This window comes from Orussus abietinus, unplaced genomic scaffold (genome assembly GCF_000612105.2).
Source record: "Orussus abietinus isolate OABI.00-Male unplaced genomic scaffold, Oabi_2.0 scaffold15, whole genome shotgun sequence".
Taxonomy (NCBI): Eukaryota; Metazoa; Arthropoda; class Insecta; order Hymenoptera; family Orussidae; genus Orussus; species Orussus abietinus.
In genome coordinates this window covers 69,020-87,230 of record NW_019396010.1, presented here as the reverse complement: position 1 = coordinate 87,230, position 18,211 = coordinate 69,020, and the positions used below count along the sequence as shown (strand labels likewise).

At 48.2% G+C, this 18,211-nt stretch overlaps 5 protein-coding genes across 10 annotated transcripts; 2 read left to right on the top strand and 3 right to left on the bottom strand.

Moving 5' to 3' along the window:
* The first annotated feature begins 10 nt into the window (after positions 1 to 10).
* Positions 11 to 3,613, top strand: LOC105696501 (WW domain-binding protein 2). 2 transcript variants are annotated; one of them, XM_012419022.1, is made up of 6 exons: positions 202 to 257; positions 807 to 1,141; positions 1,211 to 1,366; positions 1,464 to 1,646; positions 2,674 to 2,759; positions 3,141 to 3,613. In XM_012419022.1, the coding sequence occupies exons 1-6, from the start codon at positions 202 to 204 to the stop codon at positions 3,186 to 3,188; spliced, it is 864 nt and encodes a 287-aa protein (XP_012274445.1). In that variant the 3' UTR covers positions 3,189 to 3,613. The 2 variants fall into 2 exon arrangements, with proteins under 2 accessions (XP_012274444.1, XP_012274445.1); XM_012419021.2 differs by lacking the exons at positions 2,674 to 2,759; positions 3,141 to 3,613 and having other exon boundaries at positions 11 to 257; positions 1,464 to 2,237.
* On the bottom strand, positions 3,490 to 5,236 carry LOC105696500. Its single transcript, XM_012419020.1, has 2 exons — positions 4,136 to 5,236; positions 3,490 to 4,042 (listed from the first exon to the last, which is right to left on the bottom strand). Exons 1-2 carry the CDS (start codon positions 4,853 to 4,855, stop codon positions 3,821 to 3,823), a joined length of 942 nt encoding a protein of 313 aa, XP_012274443.1. The 5' UTR covers positions 4,856 to 5,236; the 3' UTR covers positions 3,490 to 3,820.
* Positions 5,237 to 5,340: 104 nt separating this feature from the next.
* On the bottom strand, positions 5,341 to 8,209 carry LOC105696503 (ubiquitin domain-containing protein UBFD1). Its single transcript, XM_012419023.1, has 5 exons — positions 8,120 to 8,209; positions 7,295 to 7,654; positions 7,021 to 7,211; positions 6,764 to 6,952; positions 5,341 to 6,680 (listed from the first exon to the last, which is right to left on the bottom strand). Exons 1-5 carry the CDS (start codon positions 8,130 to 8,132, stop codon positions 6,570 to 6,572), a joined length of 864 nt encoding a protein of 287 aa, XP_012274446.1. The 5' UTR covers positions 8,133 to 8,209; the 3' UTR covers positions 5,341 to 6,569.
* A 353-nt stretch (positions 8,210 to 8,562) lies between these two features.
* LOC105696464 (polycomb protein suz12-B) lies at positions 8,563 to 15,624 on the top strand. Its single transcript, XM_012418940.1, has 9 exons — positions 8,563 to 8,786; positions 10,284 to 10,330; positions 10,780 to 10,963; positions 11,046 to 11,137; positions 11,225 to 11,417; positions 11,483 to 11,848; positions 11,917 to 12,251; positions 12,351 to 12,604; positions 12,705 to 15,624. The coding sequence occupies exons 1-9, from the start codon at positions 8,687 to 8,689 to the stop codon at positions 13,726 to 13,728; spliced, it is 2,595 nt and encodes an 864-aa protein (XP_012274363.1). The 5' UTR covers positions 8,563 to 8,686; the 3' UTR covers positions 13,729 to 15,624.
* Positions 15,625 to 15,730: 106 nt separating this feature from the next.
* LOC105696468 (methyltransferase-like protein 22) lies at positions 15,731 to 18,114 on the bottom strand. Of its 5 annotated transcripts, none has more exons than XM_012418946.2 (8): positions 17,971 to 18,114; positions 17,352 to 17,595; positions 17,118 to 17,239; positions 16,964 to 17,036; positions 16,762 to 16,902; positions 16,512 to 16,697; positions 16,255 to 16,422; positions 15,731 to 16,182 (listed from the first exon to the last, which is right to left on the bottom strand). In XM_012418946.2, the coding sequence occupies exons 2-8, from the start codon at positions 17,371 to 17,373 to the stop codon at positions 15,890 to 15,892; spliced, it is 1,005 nt and encodes a 334-aa protein (XP_012274369.1). In that variant the 5' UTR covers positions 17,374 to 17,595; positions 17,971 to 18,114; the 3' UTR covers positions 15,731 to 15,889. The 5 variants fall into 5 exon arrangements, with proteins under 5 accessions (XP_012274369.1, XP_012274371.1, XP_012274372.1 ...); XM_012418948.2 differs by having other exon boundaries at positions 17,118 to 17,199; positions 17,292 to 17,595; positions 17,971 to 18,113; XM_012418949.2 differs by having other exon boundaries at positions 17,118 to 17,243; positions 17,971 to 18,113.
* Positions 18,115 to 18,211: the final 97 nt, after the last annotated feature.

Below are 18,211 nucleotides of genomic sequence, written 5' to 3'. Positions count from 1 at the left end.
TACTAGAGGACAGGTACAGACAGGTATGCACCGCGGCATGGCACAGTTTCAACCCTGCTTATCACTCATCGTTGTTCACTGATTGTTCGTCACACTTGCTCACACGCCGAATCAGCTTGAATCAGCTGATATAAGCCGATCAAAGAGGCGGAGTCGTCATCGAAAAACCTCCTCGAATTTCGCCAACGATTTGGGAGCAAAATGTCGCTGAACACGGCTCACGCCAATGGCGGTGTCCTCATACATTCCGGAGAATGGTAAGTTGTAAGATTTAAGCGGGGAAGCGCGAATTGTGCGATCATTCGGCACGGCGGAGGCTCTCGAATAGTCTCACATATTCTATGTGACTACGTATGTGATAACGCAGCGTCTCTTCCAGGAATCCCTTCCGGCAATTAGGCCGGACTTTACTCCGTATTGTTTTTATACCCGTTAATATTACCGGCATCTTGACGGTATAGAACCTGCGCGCCGAATTAGAAATTTTCCCTAGCATTTGACAGTAAGGTTAACTTTAAAGTATACTCGTTTACCGTTTCAACCCGAATCGGATGACTAATGCTTTAGATTTGCGAGATCTTTTGAGTTAGACGTATGTTCCAAGTATCAAATGAAGTATCGATATATACTCAACCTTTTGCGCTCAGATATTGTCTCTGTAATGACAATTATATTAGCAAAAGATATTGGAATGGAAAGGATTAATAGTATTAAAAATTTGATACAGGGGGTATTTTCCTTCCGACACCGATCGAGCGGTGTTATAATATTTTTTTAGGTAATATGGTGTATTTTTTTGTCTTCAGTATTCTTCTATTCTGCGACAATGTCACAATGGAATTCCATGGGCAAGAACAGCCCGAATTCCTCGGATCCAAGCGTGGACGACTTTATCTTACCACTCATCGAATGATCTTCAATGCTAAAGATCAGAAGGAGAAGATGCAGTCGTTTAGTTTTCCTTTCGTCACGTTAAGTGACGTAGAACTGGAGCAGCCGATGTTTGGTGCCAACTATATCAAAGGAAAGTGTCGTGCTCAGCCTAATGGCAATTGGATCGGAGAATGTAAATTCAAATTGCACTTCAAAAGCGGTGGAGCGATCGAGTTCGGCCAGGCCATGTTGCGAGCTGCTAGCATGGGTAAGGAGAATATTATCATGATTATTAAAAGTTATATGCGGAAGCGTAATTAATGGTTTATTGCCTTAGCTCAACGCAACGGAGGTACCGGATTCGATGCTCCTCCTCCGTATCAGCCTCCTACCTCGAACTGGTACGCGGCTCCACCTCCGGCTTACCAAGCTGCTCCAACTGGATATTATGGCTGGATGCCACCTACCGATGTGTTTCCAGATGCACCTCCAGGTTTAGTATACAGCTACGATCATATAAAATCTACAGGTTACATATTTGAGATTCGGTGTCGTATTTCATTGGTGCTATCGGTGTTGGAACGTTACAGCTAATAGCGTGTTCATGACGGATATGCCTCCACCTTATCCTGGCATCAATGCACCGTACGCCAGTGGAAATCCACAGCAGCAACCACCGGCATGGGGCCAGCAAATGTCAAACGGAGCACCTGGGTGGGGCAATCCCGGCTACAACCAACCAAGTGCTCATGGCCAGCCGATGTCCCAAGCAGGTGCGTATCCGGGTTATGGCTACGGACAGCCTCCCTATCAGAGTTATCCTCCAAACCCGCCACCTTACTCTCAATATCCGCCAACTCAACAAGGATCTTACGGGTCGTATCCACCACCTCAGCCGGGACCTTACGGCTCGTATCCGAACCCGTATTAAACTATTACTTGCGCTTTTTTTTTTTTTTACGAGCAATTCACGTTTATTGCACGCATAAATCACGCCGCGTCGAAACGCTCAAGTACTGCTCGTATTGAGCGCTTCCCTATTGCGGCGGTACAGCATAAACGATATTAACATAATCTATTAGTATGCAACTTGAACTTCATGGTTCGATTTTTCTATATATCTCCCTATATATATGTGTGTATTTAAGCGGGTTTCAAGTTAACTACCTTGCTTAGACCTTTAATCGTTCAGCTAGCACAAAGTAACGCGTATTTATAATCATTAAGAGATGTAAATACTATTAATACAAAGTGCACAAGTATTGTTTCCTACGTTATCATGTGCCGTACCTTGTCACGTCAGGCCTTGACGGAGCTGACAGCACTGGTTGACCAAAAGCGATATTAAATGTTACTAAAGAAGATCAGTTGCTGTTTTCATTTAAACCTGTCAACGGTGAGGTTCTTGTAAGATACGAGTTCCTGTCAGCAGAGCGAAAACGCGAAAGCCCGAGTATCATTTTAGAATGCAGGTTCTTGCACAACGTTCCAGTCTCCAAAGCATCTTGAATCTGAATCTTCTGACCGTATCGCATAAACGTTCATTCACAAAACGTAGACACCATGGATAGCTGATAATTTAATGCTTCTTGCTTTGTGTGGCCAGCAGCGAATTTTGTCGCTCTTTGTGGAGGCTTTTCTTTGTTAATTCACGAACGAACGAAAAAAAGAGCCCTTTCTGTTTTTCTTTTAAGTGGACTTTAATGACGAGTCGATTCTAATGCCAAGAGAGTAAAGACATAAGATATATTGCGGGTCTTTCCTTTCAAGTAAATGCCTTTATCGTTTTCCTGTGCATAGATGCAAAGGCTGCCGAAGCTGCACAAAGTGCGTACTACGATCCGAGTAAGCCACAGTGTGCTTACGTGCCCCCTCCAGCTTACTACGTAAGTGATGTTTCTCAATTCCGGATCGTTTTGCGTATCGGGTGACAAGGCGCGAGGAGAAGGCTATTACACGGTGTCGAATTGACATTCCGAGCCTTCCCTCGCGCGAACCGCGAATATTTTGGTGACCAGAAATTTCAGGTCTGCAACTAACGTACGAAACTCGGGTACGCAGAGGTGTCGGATCGACCGAAACTTCCACATTGAGACCGGAGACAATTGAAAGACTGTCGATAGTAATTCTAAAAGTCATTTATCGAGGCAAGTGGTGAACGTTCTTAATTTTCTGATCACCAAAGATGTTCACCGGAACGCGGGGAAATCTTTTAGCCGGGGGTGGTCATAAGTACGACTTATCAATCCATTGAAACTGACTTTCAGGAGAGCCCGCCGAGTTTCCAGCAGGCGACAGAAAAGAAGGATCAGTGAGAATCTTACGGGCTGTAGAGGCAGGAGATTTTTCTAACGGAACGATAATTCCAACGACCGCCGGCGAACCTATCGTTATTTTTCTAGCCCTATCCTTTGATGCATGGCAGACGTATGCATTCCAATAATTTAGAGAACGCTCGGTATCATCTCCAGTGGTGGATCCTTATTTATTCGTTAATTTCCCCGTTTTTCGCGGGGGCAACGTGCCGACCGCAAACGGTGGACATTCCCCGCTGGTCGAGAAAGGGATCTTTCACGAGGTTTTCTTCGCAAAAAATATTTGTCGTTGCTCGTTTCGTAGTTTATATATTATATGTATATTTCACATTTTCTCCGTCACGCGAATTTTCCGCTGTCGCGTGTTTTATGAGATTTGCAATGTATATGTACAACGTAGGAGGAAATAAAGTGCAGTGCGTGTACGCGACGTGCCTCATCTCTTGTTACGTTTTGTAGATTAAATTTCTGAGGGCCGTGCGAATCCTGACGAGTTTCAAGGAACGGGTTCGGAAATGATTTCCCGATGCGGTCAAGTCCGGATAACGGGCGAGACGGAGACGCACCGTAAGTCATGTGATTTTTTTTTCTTGCGTGCGTACATTGACCGAGGAGGCTTTTATACGTTCCATTTATCCGTATTCCGAGGCAAGGGCCAGAGTCAGGTCGGACCTTCCCTCGTCGACGAAGGTCGCGTGGTACCAAACTCTGGTGTCGAGGAGAACTATGTCTCCAGGAGCGGCGGAAAACTCGAAGGACTTGCAGGAGTGGTCGCATTCCGGAGTAGGTGCCACCCTCCACGTCTTGCCGCCGATCAGCTGAGCTTGCCACATCAATCGAGGGATATAATCCAGCTGGAAAGGTAAGAGGAAAATTTAGCCCGTCCACCCCGGACCCGCGCTTCCGAAAAATTCGCGCTGGAATCGAGTCCCCGAGGAAGAACTCACGTGCATGGGAGCGCCCTGTTGATGTCCCAGGAAGACGTAGTTGGCGCGAGGCACTTCGGCGTCCTCCGGAAGGAACCTCGGGACCTCGTAATACCTGGCCATGGCTTCGAGGACTCCCGGGTGGCAGTTCTTCCAGCCGACGTACCAGGACTCCGGGAGCTCGTCCATCGAGAAGACTCGGCGAAGGGTGTCGAAGTCGCTCTTGAAGTGCAGGAACTGGCAGTCCTCCTCGACGGACTCGTAGGCGCCCTCGATGCCGTCGTAGAGGTCCCCGAAGAAGCGCAAGCCGAAGACCCTGGATGCCGGCCAATGGCTGGCGGCTCCTTTTACGACGATCGGCCTCGAAGAGTACGCGTAAGGCTCGAACTCCTTCCTGGTCGAGTTCCCTGGCAACTGCAGGGCGTTCTCCACTCCGAGGCAAAACGAGCACGAGGACACCGGCCTGGTGGACTCCCAGGACAGGTAGCTACCCGGGACCAGACATCGGCCGAAGACTCCGGAGTCCAGGATCCGATTCAACGCGAAAGCGATCGCGCCGGTCGCGCCGATCGCCAACGCTACCGCGATCGCGGTTCTACGGAACTCCGGGGAATGTGGATTCTTCCGGGAGTCGACCCGGACGCGGATGGAGCGCGATCGCAGTTCCGACATCGAAACTCCGTGTCTCAGAAGGTCCTCGGTTGCTCGGAGGAAGGAATCGCGTATCGTCGATCTCGGCATCGCGCACGTGGAAACCCGGCAAACACCTGTTAGCCAACTGGTCGTTAATCAACGGAATTCCGCTAGTCTAGCCGACCGCGGCCTCGATTTGTCAAGAGAAAGGTCTGGTGCTCTTCAAATGAATCCACGTACGCGAGCACGGACTTCGCGTCTAGAAGCGATCAAAGTTAGGGATGAAATTAAACGAACGATCGGCGCGGACTCGAGTGCGGTCGAAAAGGCCGAGGAAGGAACGGAGACTGACTCGGCCTGCGAGTAATCCGAGATCGTAATAAGGTGTTTCCTGCTCTCTCGGGCCCGGTACTCCCACACGTGGTCCGCAGATGCTGGACGCTGGATGCTCGCCCCGGCGGCCTTCCTCGCTCCACGTGGCAGTTGCCCGCATTTTAAAGCGCGGCAGGAAGAGAAAAAGAGAAATAAAACCACCCGATTGCATAAATCCCTTGGAACTGTGGACGGAACTGTGGACGGAACTTCGGACGAGATCGTTTTCAAATTACTTTATTTTATGAAATCGCCCAGCGCAAGGTACACCCCAGCAAGGTACAGAGGGACTCCCTTTGTCGCATCCGATACGGCCCTCGTTATCCCTCGTGTCCGTTACATACGATTTAAGCGTATACAACCTAATTTACAAAAGTTAGAAGGTTAAGCGAACGTATGCAGTTTACCGGAATTTGTGCATATCTAGGGATGTTCCGCTTTGGCACCCCGATCTTGGCTCGATATAACTCGCTCCTCTAGACCAATGTGAAAATACACGAGTATAATTACATCGTTTTATCTGCTGGGAAATTCGTTGTCGCGTTATCTATACCCGGAGACGGTATACATTGGTCGTATAGGTCTGTACGCGTGTATGTATACATATACGTTATCCTTTTTGTTCCTTATCACAAAGCATTGACTACAATTGTTTTCCACCTACCGCCGCTAATCCTGTGTTTGCGATGAAAAATCAAAATCTTAATCTTTCGAGTTAAAATTATACCTCGCAAGTAAACCATTTAATCGAAGGCATTTAACGGATATAACTATGGTCTAGGAGGCAAACTGCATAATTTTTTTATCTCTTTTTAAGCCAGAACACTCCGTTTTAAGTCATTTTCGCTTCGCTATAATTTAATTAGAAACGTACTCTCGTTTATAACGAACTCGCTGTATACGTACAACGAGATCAGTTCCTCGATGGTATTTCCTACAAATGTAAGTTCATGGACCTACTGTTTACGCCCAAATTTCAGTAGTTTGTTGCAAACAATGCCGGTTTTCATTCGTTTCATTGTTGTACGTTATTACGTCTCGGAAGAAATTTCATTTCCAAACAATTGTACACATCCAGTGGCAGAGCATTTTTGCACAAAAACAAACTTTCATGGAAATTTAAGATCGCTGCAATAACTAAGACTTTCGTGAAAAATTCATTGCCGGTGGCAAGATAAATATTAAAAAGTTTGACACGACATTTACAATGTCGCCATCCAAGAAATTCATCGTTCGAAATTTGGTCGGTACGTCGAAGCGTTATTCACGTAACGTTCGCGATCGTTCGAACGGGCTGACCGATCTTGATCGTTGCAACCGTTTTGTGAATTTCAACGTGTAATAAGTTATTACTTACCGATAAAAATGCTTGACTAGCATGGTCGTTGCGTCAATGTTCGCACTCTTACATTTTGTTCGCAATGAGACAGCAACCTCTATCTACGTTCGATCAGAAGTACTGCCATTTTCCCAAAATAGCTTCTTTGATAGCCGATATGTACTGCGCGGGAACCCAGTATATCCAATATCGAGAAGCTTCCGTTGGACCTAATTGAATGGCCTGAAATTTTAAAAAAATCATAGTTTTTAATTCATGCGATATATGGTTCAAAATGCATGTACGATATTGCCTCGTGCAATTACCATTATGTGATATTCAGGATGATCATGAATAGGCTCATTGTGAACACCTTTTATGGAATTCATTGGAACCTTATCCGTTCTTTCTTTCGTACCGATCCAAAGCTGATCTTGTTCTAATTTAAACGTAAGCCTGACCTTTCCACCGGACTTGTTCAACATCCCTGCCAATGGAAAATCTGGTAACGGTTCCTAAGAAACAAAGGACAATGAATTCGATATAAAAGTACAAAATCTGGAGTATCGAGGTAACATACAACCTTGCTGCCCAATATGCCTGGCATGACATCTTCTGGAATACCCTTATCCAAAACCTTACGATGCACTTTTTGACGCGACAGAGGTTCCTTCCCAATAGCGGACCTAAACTCGGCAGCAAGCTCCTGCTTCGTGGGAATCGATAAAGCTAAAACGTCGTGTAACTTTGAGCCTACTATCATTACTTTGGCACCTAAAAGAAAAGTGGCATCAATTTTACATCGATATAAAAATCAAATCCAAATGTTTCCCCAGTGAAGGCATCACCCTATATACCTTTTGTCACCCCCAAACTTCTAAGCGTTTGATCATCTTTGGCTAGTCCTTTAATCATTACTTTTTGCATCGCTTGAGGGACAGAGATGATATTCTCAAGATGTGCTTTCAGTCTACCGACGGTGCTATCTAATGCAAAAGTAACATCAATTTTCTGCTTATTGTAGATCACTTTAAAGTCTATGAGCTCGCTATCCAGTTCGACAGGAGCAGCCGCGGCGACTGCTTCTTCCTCTGGATTCTTCTTAGCGACGTCATTAGCAGATTCCTTAATCGAGTTTTCGTCAGGCTTCGAATTCTCTACATTCTCCAACCGAGATGGCGAGCTGCAGCAATCGTTGCTGTCGCTTTTTGATGTCTCTGTAAATAAAATTAGAAATATTGCTAACAGGAAATATCATGCGACGATGTCTGCACGTTATCGTCTGGCATTCGTGCAAGACAAAGCTGCATTTTCTGCTGGCTCGTTATGCGTATTTGAGACATTCCCAAAAAACAAGTTCAATTAATGGAAGATGCTCAAAATCAGTTAAATTTCGACGAGGCACTCCGCTCTGCGCCATTAACGTTCCGAAACGACAGCTAAACGTGTCTCTCGGACTCTTCAAAATCATCAGTCATTGTTGTCATACGTTCGCTCAAATCGAAAGCCCGACGCAACGTTTAGTTTTCGGCCTGATAAAAACCGCTAAAAAGTTTCTTGCAAATACGCAGCATACTTCCCGTTCATTTTTTACCCGTTAGATCGTTTATGAAACGATAACGAGCAGTCATCGTGGCCTCGTATAGGAAATCCCGAAAAATCTTTCGGACATCCGTACATACCCACGTAATCCATGATGCACTTCCAAACCGGACCGGACCATCCGGACCATCGGACCAACCGAACCGATCATAGAAAACAGAAGACTAAAGAAAAGATGGTCTCCTAATCAGCCTCTCCCTAGAGGCCGCCACGAAACTTTTAAATCCAGTTCCCGGTTCCAAGAGAATCAACCAACAGCGATCGAGTGCTACAATCGATTCAAAGCATTCTCGAAACACCGCGTCCGATTACAGATTTCGCCACGTTTGAATGAATAAAATAATTCGTAGCATCGGAGGTTATCCGCGATCGATTCAATCGAAGAAGCAGCTAGTCCAAGGAAGATTTTCAACTCGGTGCACTCGGTTCTCGGAGCGCGGCAAGATGGCGCCCGAGTCGGCCCTCTAGCTTGGAGCGCGGGGCGCAGTCTTAGTCGAAGCGCGCCCAGCGCAGCCGCAGCGCAGCCACCCGCAGCGGCAGCAACGGCAGCAGCGTTTTCCGCGCGGGTCAGGCGTCGACTGCGTCGTGTTTTTCGGCTCTCGCAAGTGCGCTTCGCGTCCGGTAGACTCGTGAGAATCCGCGCGAGGATGCCGCCGAAGAAGCGGGAAAAGGAACTGGACGGGCCGAAGGCACCGCGGATCGACCAAATTCAAGCGGACCACGAGCTGTTTCTCCAAGCCTTCGAAAGTGAGCTTCGGTTTCGGCCGCTACGAGCGATTTCCTACTTCTCTTCCGTCTTCGAAACCCGCGATCGGCCCGATTCCCGCGAAATCGCTCGCGCTAGGTTAGCTCGGGTCGCCCCGCCGAGCGACGTCCCTACATCAACATAACCCCGTAATGGATTCGAGATGGCGGGTCGCTCGAGTCGTCGGACCTCAACCGACGCGGCCAGCCGCTCCACCCTCCATTGCCCGACGAGCGGCCGCCCTCCGGATTCGATTTTACCTCTTAAATCTCCCCCTGCGTTGCCTTCCTTCCTTTCCTTCCCTTCCTACCCTTCTTAAATTCGTTTCGACCGAGCTCCCAGGCGCTCCTATCCCCTCTGTTGTGTTTTTAATTTCCCTCCACGCTCGTGTAAACATGTATGCTTCCCATGCTTGATATGTAATTTGCTTATACTTTTTATTCCTACCCTGTGGTTTACGGTATTCTATGGTAGGAATACTTTGGAGAGTGATTATTTTTAAAACGAGCCTATAGGGATGCTCGAAAACCTAAACTATGTTAACGTTGGGACCTTATGTTCTACGTTAAAAATATGTTAAGTGTACGGACGGATCTATGGTAAATTTCATTTATTAAAAGTCTTTTCTTTTTAACGTCGCTCGCGCGGTATTTTGAAGTTTGCGATGCACCTTCCATCGGGAAGTGTCGAGATGTACAGAAATTGTCTTTTGAGAACGATCCATGACTTGTATCGTATTAGTTTCACAAGTTACCCCTTAAAGTTGTAATAACTTTCGTTGTGTCTGGCGGAAAACTTAAATCCTGGTAATTACTTAATACATGAATGGAACCGATTCACCCCAGGATGAACTTTCCAAGCGAGTCCATTGATTTTAGTTTAAAAAAAAGAACGGGATCAGAGAGGTTTGACCTGCTAGAATCGTAACAAGAATCCCGGTGCAGGCGTCTCGTATGAAAACGAGAACAACCCAGTCATCACACCCCGTTCTGAATCACAGAAGGATCGGAGGCGAAGTCGCGGGCGGCTCTTTTATGAACTAAACCGCGTACTTCTCTCGCGAGAAAATCCCGGAGTCGGTCTCCATCTTGTGGTCATCGGCCAAACTACGACAACCACCTTGCCGATCCGAAATTCATACGATCGCGAAGGGGGCTTTCGACTCCCTTCATAAAGATCTCGGCTAAAAATGCGATTAAAATTTATAAATACTGTATGCGAAATCTTTTTCACATTTATTTCGTCGCCTCTCGAAGCGACCTAACGGCGACGTTAACGAACTTTCGTAGATTTCCAGAGACTTTTTCCCTCCTGGAATCGGATTCGAGTGCGCCCTTAATGAGGGCCGGTTTTAATTACCGTTGCTCTAAGGCTTTAAAGATAGCGTCTCCCGTGGGTCGTTCGGTATTGAACGTTATTACGCGTTATTAATGCGAGGCCTTTGGATTCGTTATCGGCACCTGCGAACCCTTTGAACCTCTCCTTTGCTTCTTTTCCAGAGCCCACGCAGATCTACCGGTTTCTACGCACGAGGAATCAAATCTCGGTGAGTCGCAATTCTCCGTTTTTATATTTCCATCCCACGTCCTTCGTCCCCCTTTAATACAAATGATTACATAACTCTTCCCTTGCGCCGAATTTCTCAAAGAAACGTTTCATGTACAATTCCGTGATGCTCAAATTGTTAACCGTCGTTCGCCGTTCCGACGCTGACAGTTCGCCAGCGAGTCTCGGAAAATGATATACCGATTTAATTGTGAAAAAAAAAAAATACCGGATCCTTCGAGTATCCGTGAACCCACTCCCAGTTTTGTTCGTTTTCGTTCGTTTGGGCCTCTTTATTTTTGACGGTACGTATGCGAACATTTGATTACTCGATTTCATTCGCGTTTCGAGGAGAGACCCGAGAGAGGCGAGAGTTCGTTCCGGGTCTGTCCGAGGAACCGAACCCTTTCGCAAGGAGGAACCTCTCATCTCGCTCTTCTCTACTTTCAGCCGGTATTTCTATACAGGAACTTATCTTACATGAGGCAACGCATGTCCAGAAGTCACAAATCCCGGCGTGGGTTTCGAATCGACACCATTTTGGAGAAACTAATGTCCAAGAACAATCAGGACCAAAATCCAGGAGTCCGTGGGTACATGACGCTGACCTTCCTGGGATTTTATGACAAGAAAGGTGAGAACGTCCGCAAAAGTGTACAAAGATGTAGTTCGGTTATTACACGGTACACCCGCTCACCCATTTTCCTTCTTTCCAGTCGAAGGTCCGCAAGATCCGGTCAAGGTGGAAACTTTGCTGTTAAAGATCTGCCACAAAAAGAGGAAAGACGTCAGCTCGCCGATCATGCAGGTGAGGCTGTCGCGGACAGCGCATCGAAAGGCAAATCCTTTCCCAGTTCCGATGGTCGGCATAAAGGTAATGCCGAAATCGTTGCAGGTGTCGGTCGGGACGAGCGAGGTGCCGATCAATCCATCCGAGAATCAACCGCCACCCAAAGCACCCACCGTCTCTATACCTAACGAATCCTTTAGTTTAAACAATGGACACATAGCCAAGACGTACATGCTTCTACTCAGGGTGTACTGCACCTCGAACGGCAACTGCCTTATGCACAACTGTGATCTAGATGGTAGGTTTCCTACCATCCAGCCACCAAGGTTTCTCCGGTTCGCTAAGAAAATGTTTCTCTTTCAGAGCCCGCCCAGAAACGACGGAAGTCCATCACCGGCGCCGTCAAAGTCGTCGGCGAGGAGGTGAAGTTGTACGGCTCGGAGCTTATAGTATACGATAAGCACAATCGCTGTCTGTTGACGGACGGGGATTACGAGTTGGGATTGCAAGAAGTGCAAACCAACGTTAGATCTAGCCCGAAGAAGCACAGCTCCTGGGAGTCGATATCGGACACGAAGGAGTGCGGCCCCTTCGAAGTCTTTAGTCGGGGACCTACCCTGAAATTTCGGTTAAGTTGGACCGCGGAACCGAGCAATGGACTGGTCGATAGACCAACTCCCATTCACCCGCTGCCTACCGGCGACAATAAGGAAAACCGATCGGCTAATGGTAAGAAGACGCGACGAAGCTTACGGCCCTGCCGGGTCCAGGTTTAACGCATTTTTTTATCGCTTCAGCCGGTTTGGAGAGGTCCCCTGCTGCTCACAACCTGAACAACAACAACAACAACATCAACAACAACAATAATATAATTACCAACAACAACAACGCGTCACTGCCAACGCCTAGTCCGCTGACCCCGTCGAAGATCTCCGTGTCGAGCGAGAAGATGGACTCGTCGACGGTCACTCAGCAAATCGTATATCAATTTTTGTACAACAACAACAGCAGGCAACAAACCGAGGCCTGCGAGGACCTGCACTGCCCCTGGTGCTCGCTGGACTGCGGGAAGCTCTACTCCCTGCTGAAGCACCTGAAGCTCTGCCACTCGCGCTTCACGTTTACCTACGTGGTTTGTATAAAGCCTTGTTTGCTCTTCCACGAAAAGCGAACGATGTTCCCGCGGTCACCGCTCGAGCCAACGAAACTGACGAGGAAACTCCCATTTCAGCCCATCTCGCAGGGCGCCAGGATAGACGTGGCGATCAACGAGTGCTACGACGGCTCCTACGCGGGAAGTCCACACGAGCTTATTTCTCAGCCCTCCGGAATCGCCTTCTCCAGGACGGGACCCACCAGGAGGACGAGCGTCACCAACATTCTGGTCTGTCGGCCGAAGAGAACCAGACCTAGTCTCTCCGAATTTCTCGAGCTCGACGAGAACGAGTTCGAGAGCCAGAGGCCGTACATCACGGGGCACAATCGGTAATTCAGTTTTTCGATTTTACGTCTTCGTCGGGATGTTTCGGGTGGGTCAGGGCATACCACGAGAGACCGAGGCGTAATCGACTCTTCTCCCTTCAAGGCTCTATCATCACACCGTGACCTGCTTGCCGATATACCCGAAGGAGATGGACATCGACTCCGAGGGCGAAAACGACCCCAAGTGGCTGCAGACCAAGACGATGATGATGATCGACGACTTCACGGACGTCAACGAAGGCGAGAAGGAGCTGATGAAGATGTGGAACCTTCACGTGATGAAGTACGGCTACGTGGGGGACTGCCAGATTCCGCTGGCGTGCCAAATGTTCCTCGAGACCAAGGGGAAGGAGCTGCTCATGAAGAACCTCTACCGGAACTTTGTTCTCCACATGTGCAGCCTGTTCGACTTCGGCCTGATCAGCCCCGTGGTGCTGTACCAAATGATCCAAAGGTTGCAGGAGATCATGAAGGAGGGTGGCGAGGACGGGGACGTGAGCAAGGTATTGCAGAAGTCCCACGAGGCTCAGGTCGAGCGCTGGGTCAGCACCCTTCGAGGAGGGGCTCGACTCTCCAAGGACTCGAGCGAGTCGCGGATCGGCTTCAACGGCGAAGTGCCCAACTCCAACGCCAGGAGGAAGACCACCCTGCCGATCGCCTCGCCGTCCGGTGGGTCCACCGCGAAGATCACGGTCACTCTCCACGCCAACGTCAGCAAGGTCGCCAGCATGGTCGGCTCGACCTCCTCCTCCTCCTCCTCCTCGTCCTCCTCCTCGTCCTCCTCCTCCTCCTCGTCGATTCATGGCCCTGAACGAGTACAAAGAGACTCGAGGGACCCTCCCTCGGGTGGCCAGCTCACCGAGATGCCGCAACGGCGCAAGAGCGCGAACGCCATCGTGCCGGGCGCGGATAACCTCGCGACGACGGGGCCGACGACGGGGCCGACGACGGGGCCGACGACGGGGCCGACGAACGCGCCGGCCCGCAGGAAGTCGACGGCCGGCGACAACGTCGCCTACGAGTACCACAGGAGGAAGCTGGTCCTGGACGCGATACCGTCGGCCCCGACGACGCTCGGCACGGCGAACGGCAACCAAAAACCCTCCCAGAACGGCGGGAGCCATTAGCCCCGGTCTTTTTACGGAAGATTGTACGTTTTTGTACAGTATTTGTTGCGAATATTATGTGATTGAAATTATTATTATTATTATTAACGATAATGTAGATAATAATTCAACGGCCGCCGTCGTTCGGGCAGACATACCGATTCCGCTCTCGACTGTCTGCGCTCGCGGAAGCCGGAGAGAGGGCGCCGTCTTGGTACAAGGCTCGGAACTCCGACAGGGACCGTTTCTTGCGATGCGACGAGTCGAATCATTTTTTCTTTTTTTCTTTTTTCGGTTAGAGTTGGGCCGGTATTTCATCGGCACCTGAGTGGGAAACTGTCGACTTTAAGATGGACGCACGGTACTACGCCGTTCCATTGAAAAATCGGCCTTACTCGACTCGAGTAAACGCGAGCGTTTGACTCGTTGCATCTCTACCCCGAGGAAAAGAAATATTTCCCTGGTTCGGTGGAGTTTTTTTTTTTCTCGGGGTAGCCGTTTCTCTTTCCCGATTTTTAAGCGGTCGTGGACCCCGTCCCGCTCGCAGAATTCGCGACTCGCTCCCAGCCTCTTTTCTACGTTGCTCGGGCTTTTTATACACAGAATCGGTTTCGTTTTACTCTAGTCAATGTGTATTCGTTTAACGTCTTTAACTGCCATCCTTCTTTTTTTTTGTCTCTTGCTCGTTTACTTTTCCGTCTCTCTTCTCATTGATCCATCCACGAGCCGTCGGAAGTCCGCGAGTTCGCCTCTTTCCGGGGAACTCTGGGGAATTCGCTTGAAAAAGAACTCTGCGAGCGTCGAGGTCGGACATCACTCGCTGGTAGCCGTTGAACGAGCCGACGCGAAGGTGGCGGAGCTTGCGACGATTCGACCCGGGACTCGTACTTTCACGCTCGACGATACAATAAATGGGAAAAGAAATCCGCGAACCGACCGAATCGGAAGTGGAAAGATGCAGCGGCTTCGGGTTAGAGCGATGGCGCTTTTCACTGGGGAGATGTGCATCGAAGGCCACGCCAGGGACGGGCAAATTTTTAATAAGTTATTAATTTATTTTACTTTCTTTTCCGCGCGGTATGTATACATATTATATATTTAAATATATGTGTATCGCCCTTCAATTCCATATCAGCGGCCGAATGATACGGTTACTCGCGTTTCCCCGCTGATTAGTAACGACTCAACTAGCGCGAGAAAATGTAAAAACGAAAGGCAACGCAAAACGTGACGACGGGCAGTCGCGCTCTTCCTCGACTCGAACGCTTCCATCTTCTCGGGACCCGGCTAGCCCGCGCTCGATTTCGACGACTGTTTCGAGAATTGTATAAAAGTTATGGAAGGTTATGGAAAATATATAATTTTTCAGGAACGCGTCGCCTTTCTCCGGCCGATGTAAAATAAAGCACGTCGAGTTGACAATCAGAAGGTTATCGGTGGTTAAGCTTGCAATTTGCCCATCCCTGATTATCGCTTTTTGGTGTAGAGACAAATCGACCCAGCGAAGAACGCCGTCGCAAAGATATGGAAAAAATAGACGAGCCGAAACTCGTATCCGCGATGCACCGAATTCTGTACGCGAAACGAGTCGACGTAGCGAAAGTGCCTTTTTACGAAATCCGAAATCCTCTTTCCGGAGACGGCGCTGCTCTCTTAATTTAATTAATAACACCCACAACGAAAGAAAAGAGGCGCGTCTACCTTTCGTCTGCCTTAGTTCGGTCCAGCGTGTTCGTCGATCGTTCGAGACTCGATGTTCCGACTCGTCCATCGGAGGACTCCAACCGTCGTGCATGCATTCCGCCCGATGTCGACGAACCATCGCGCCCTACCTTCACGATCTCGATTATATTTTCCATTACACTACTGTCCACGTCAGGTTGTAAATAATAAAGGCAATTGGAAACTCCCCGGAAAGGAGCGGTATTCTACTTGAATTCGCATGACGTCCGTGTACTCGTGCATCGCCCACGGTTGGTTGCCTTTTACGGTAAGACATCGCGTTATACTTCCTTCTTATGCATACGTTATGGTTACATTTAATTAGATAATAAGTAGCAATTCATTTCAATTCGACCATTTTTTCGGCAACTAGCTTTAAGGACCGTTAACGCGGTTTTTAAATTTAGTTCCAGTTTTAATCCTTAGCAAAGTTGATTCTCTTGGACCAGAGTCCTTTGCGTCATTTCCTGGTGGGAGTTCCTTTCTGGATCTTCATCAGTATCAGCCGATCGACTCTGTCGTATCGGAAGTATTGGGGGAAATCCGTCGCGACGTGCTCTATGTTCCAATTGTGGTTGCGCCTTCGAACGCATCTCAGGAACTCTTCGTACATCGGAGCTACCGAGTCTAGATCGGCAACGGTGAAGACGTAACGTTTCTCCAGGGCAACGTATGCTACCTTGGGGAAGCCAGAGTTGAATAATCTCTCCAAGGTCCCGACGAAGCCCTCCGTTATGTCGTCATCGTATATCACTGCGGATGACGAATGAAATTACTCGCGAGAAAACTCATTTCAGGGAAGTGAGATGATTCGTCCACCCTCACCATCGGCCGCCAACACGATGTCAACGGGATCGATCTTCCGCTGCAGTTCTCGTGGCCAATTCGGACACAAAAAATTCAATCCCTCGACGGACACCTTCGACGAGACGTAAGACTGGTTCCTCGCAAAGTTCCTTCGTATCAGTTTCAAGATTTCCTCGACATCGGTGTCTACGACAGAATTTTCTGTCAACTTTTTGTTTTTCTAAGGTAATGCACGTATTACGATATTTGTCCATTTTTCGCGGCGTTATCGATACCTGTGCAAATAACTTCCGAGGCGAGGAAACTCGCCACGATGCTTGTCAGACCCACGCCTGATCCTAGCTCTAAGACTCTTTTTTGTTTGAACGATTGCGGATTGCTGAGTATGTAGTCGGCCAGCAGGAACGCGCCTCGCCACACTTGCAGACCGACCAGAGACAGCTCCGTCGATATCCTGTGTTCTGAAAGAAATGGAAAGACCGTTGGGTAGTTTCCGTGAACGAAGGTACTCGCGAGTCGCGTTACCAATGGCTAGTTTTCCTTCCTTCTTCTTCTGTTTTCTCGTCAAGATCAGATCCCCGTCGTCGTCGTACCGAAGCTCGGCACCTCTTGCATCGCGACCCAACGTATAAGGAGGAAATTCAAAGAAAAACTCCGATATCTTAACTGCAATTAAATAAGATATATCGCCTTTCCTCGTCAACAAATTACCGTTAAAATTGCTCACCGTCGTTTTCGGGTTCTCCCGCGACACATCCATTTTCTATGTAAATTTCTGACGTTATCTTGTGTGCCGACATCTGCGTATAGGAAGCACAGTCGTTATAATTATGTAGAAGCATAAATGTAGAGAATATCTCGGCATTTGCTTGAAAATTTACCTCGGTTTCAAGGAAAGGTCGAGACCCACGCAATCGTTCGACCCTCAAAATGAGGCACGACCACCTGAGGGTCGATCGTTTTCTATTTTTAGAGAATAGACCAGGTCCGTTAATGTCGAGGGCTATCTAGAGATATAGGAGTGCATATTACTGTGTCGTGCCGTGCAACGCTACCTGTCAATTTGTTAGCTGTCTTCTCGGCTTGGAGATCGGATCTTCCCTTCTTCCTCTCACCTCGTTCGATGTAACGTGTCATATCTTATTATCGCGTATCACGTTGTTCCATTTTCTCGGGTTTTCGCAGAAACTTTACAGGTTTACCTCTGGCTTGCGTGCTTTATTCACCGATTCGTTGTTGCGTCCATTTATTTTGAGAAATTCTAACTTAATGACCTTACGTAATGCATAATTATATGTATATTAAATTGTCGCGTCCTCGACTTCGAAGTTCATTTGGCGGGGGGGGAGAGCTGCGACTCTGAAAAGGGAATTTCAGATAATTTACGAAACGATACCGATAGTAATTAATAAAAGTAACGATTACGTGTTTCGATAAGCGATAATAAAGGGAACGCATAAGTTTTGAACATTTAAATCCCGCCGCGCTTCCGGAACGAGCCGAGTCGCCCCGAGTTGAGCCGAACCGAGTCGAAGTTTTTTTTGCCCGCGTGCAAGTGTATCATTTGTTGGAGAAAAAACGGTAGAAAACGAGTGAAAATAAGGTAGCCACGGGTGCAAACGCGAAAATTTAAAAGGTTGCAGGATGCCATCTAACAATTATTCCTGACGGAGCTTTAAATTCGTTGTACATACTTCCTGCATCCGAATTTAAATATCCCCAATGAAATCTCACCCTCAAATTACGGAAAAAGCATTCATTGCGTTTCGATTGGCACTTGAACGCGGAGGAAAAAATGCAGTGGAGCATCGGGATCAAAGTTAACAAGGAGGCTCTCCGGTTATCAAGGAAAAAATTATCTATACGTAGAGTCGACTAGGGGACGCAGCGAAGTCGAACGTCGCTAGTGTCGATCCGGTGGTCACGTGTGACGGGCGTCGGCCAATCAGCGCGCAGCTCCCGTCGTGACACGGAT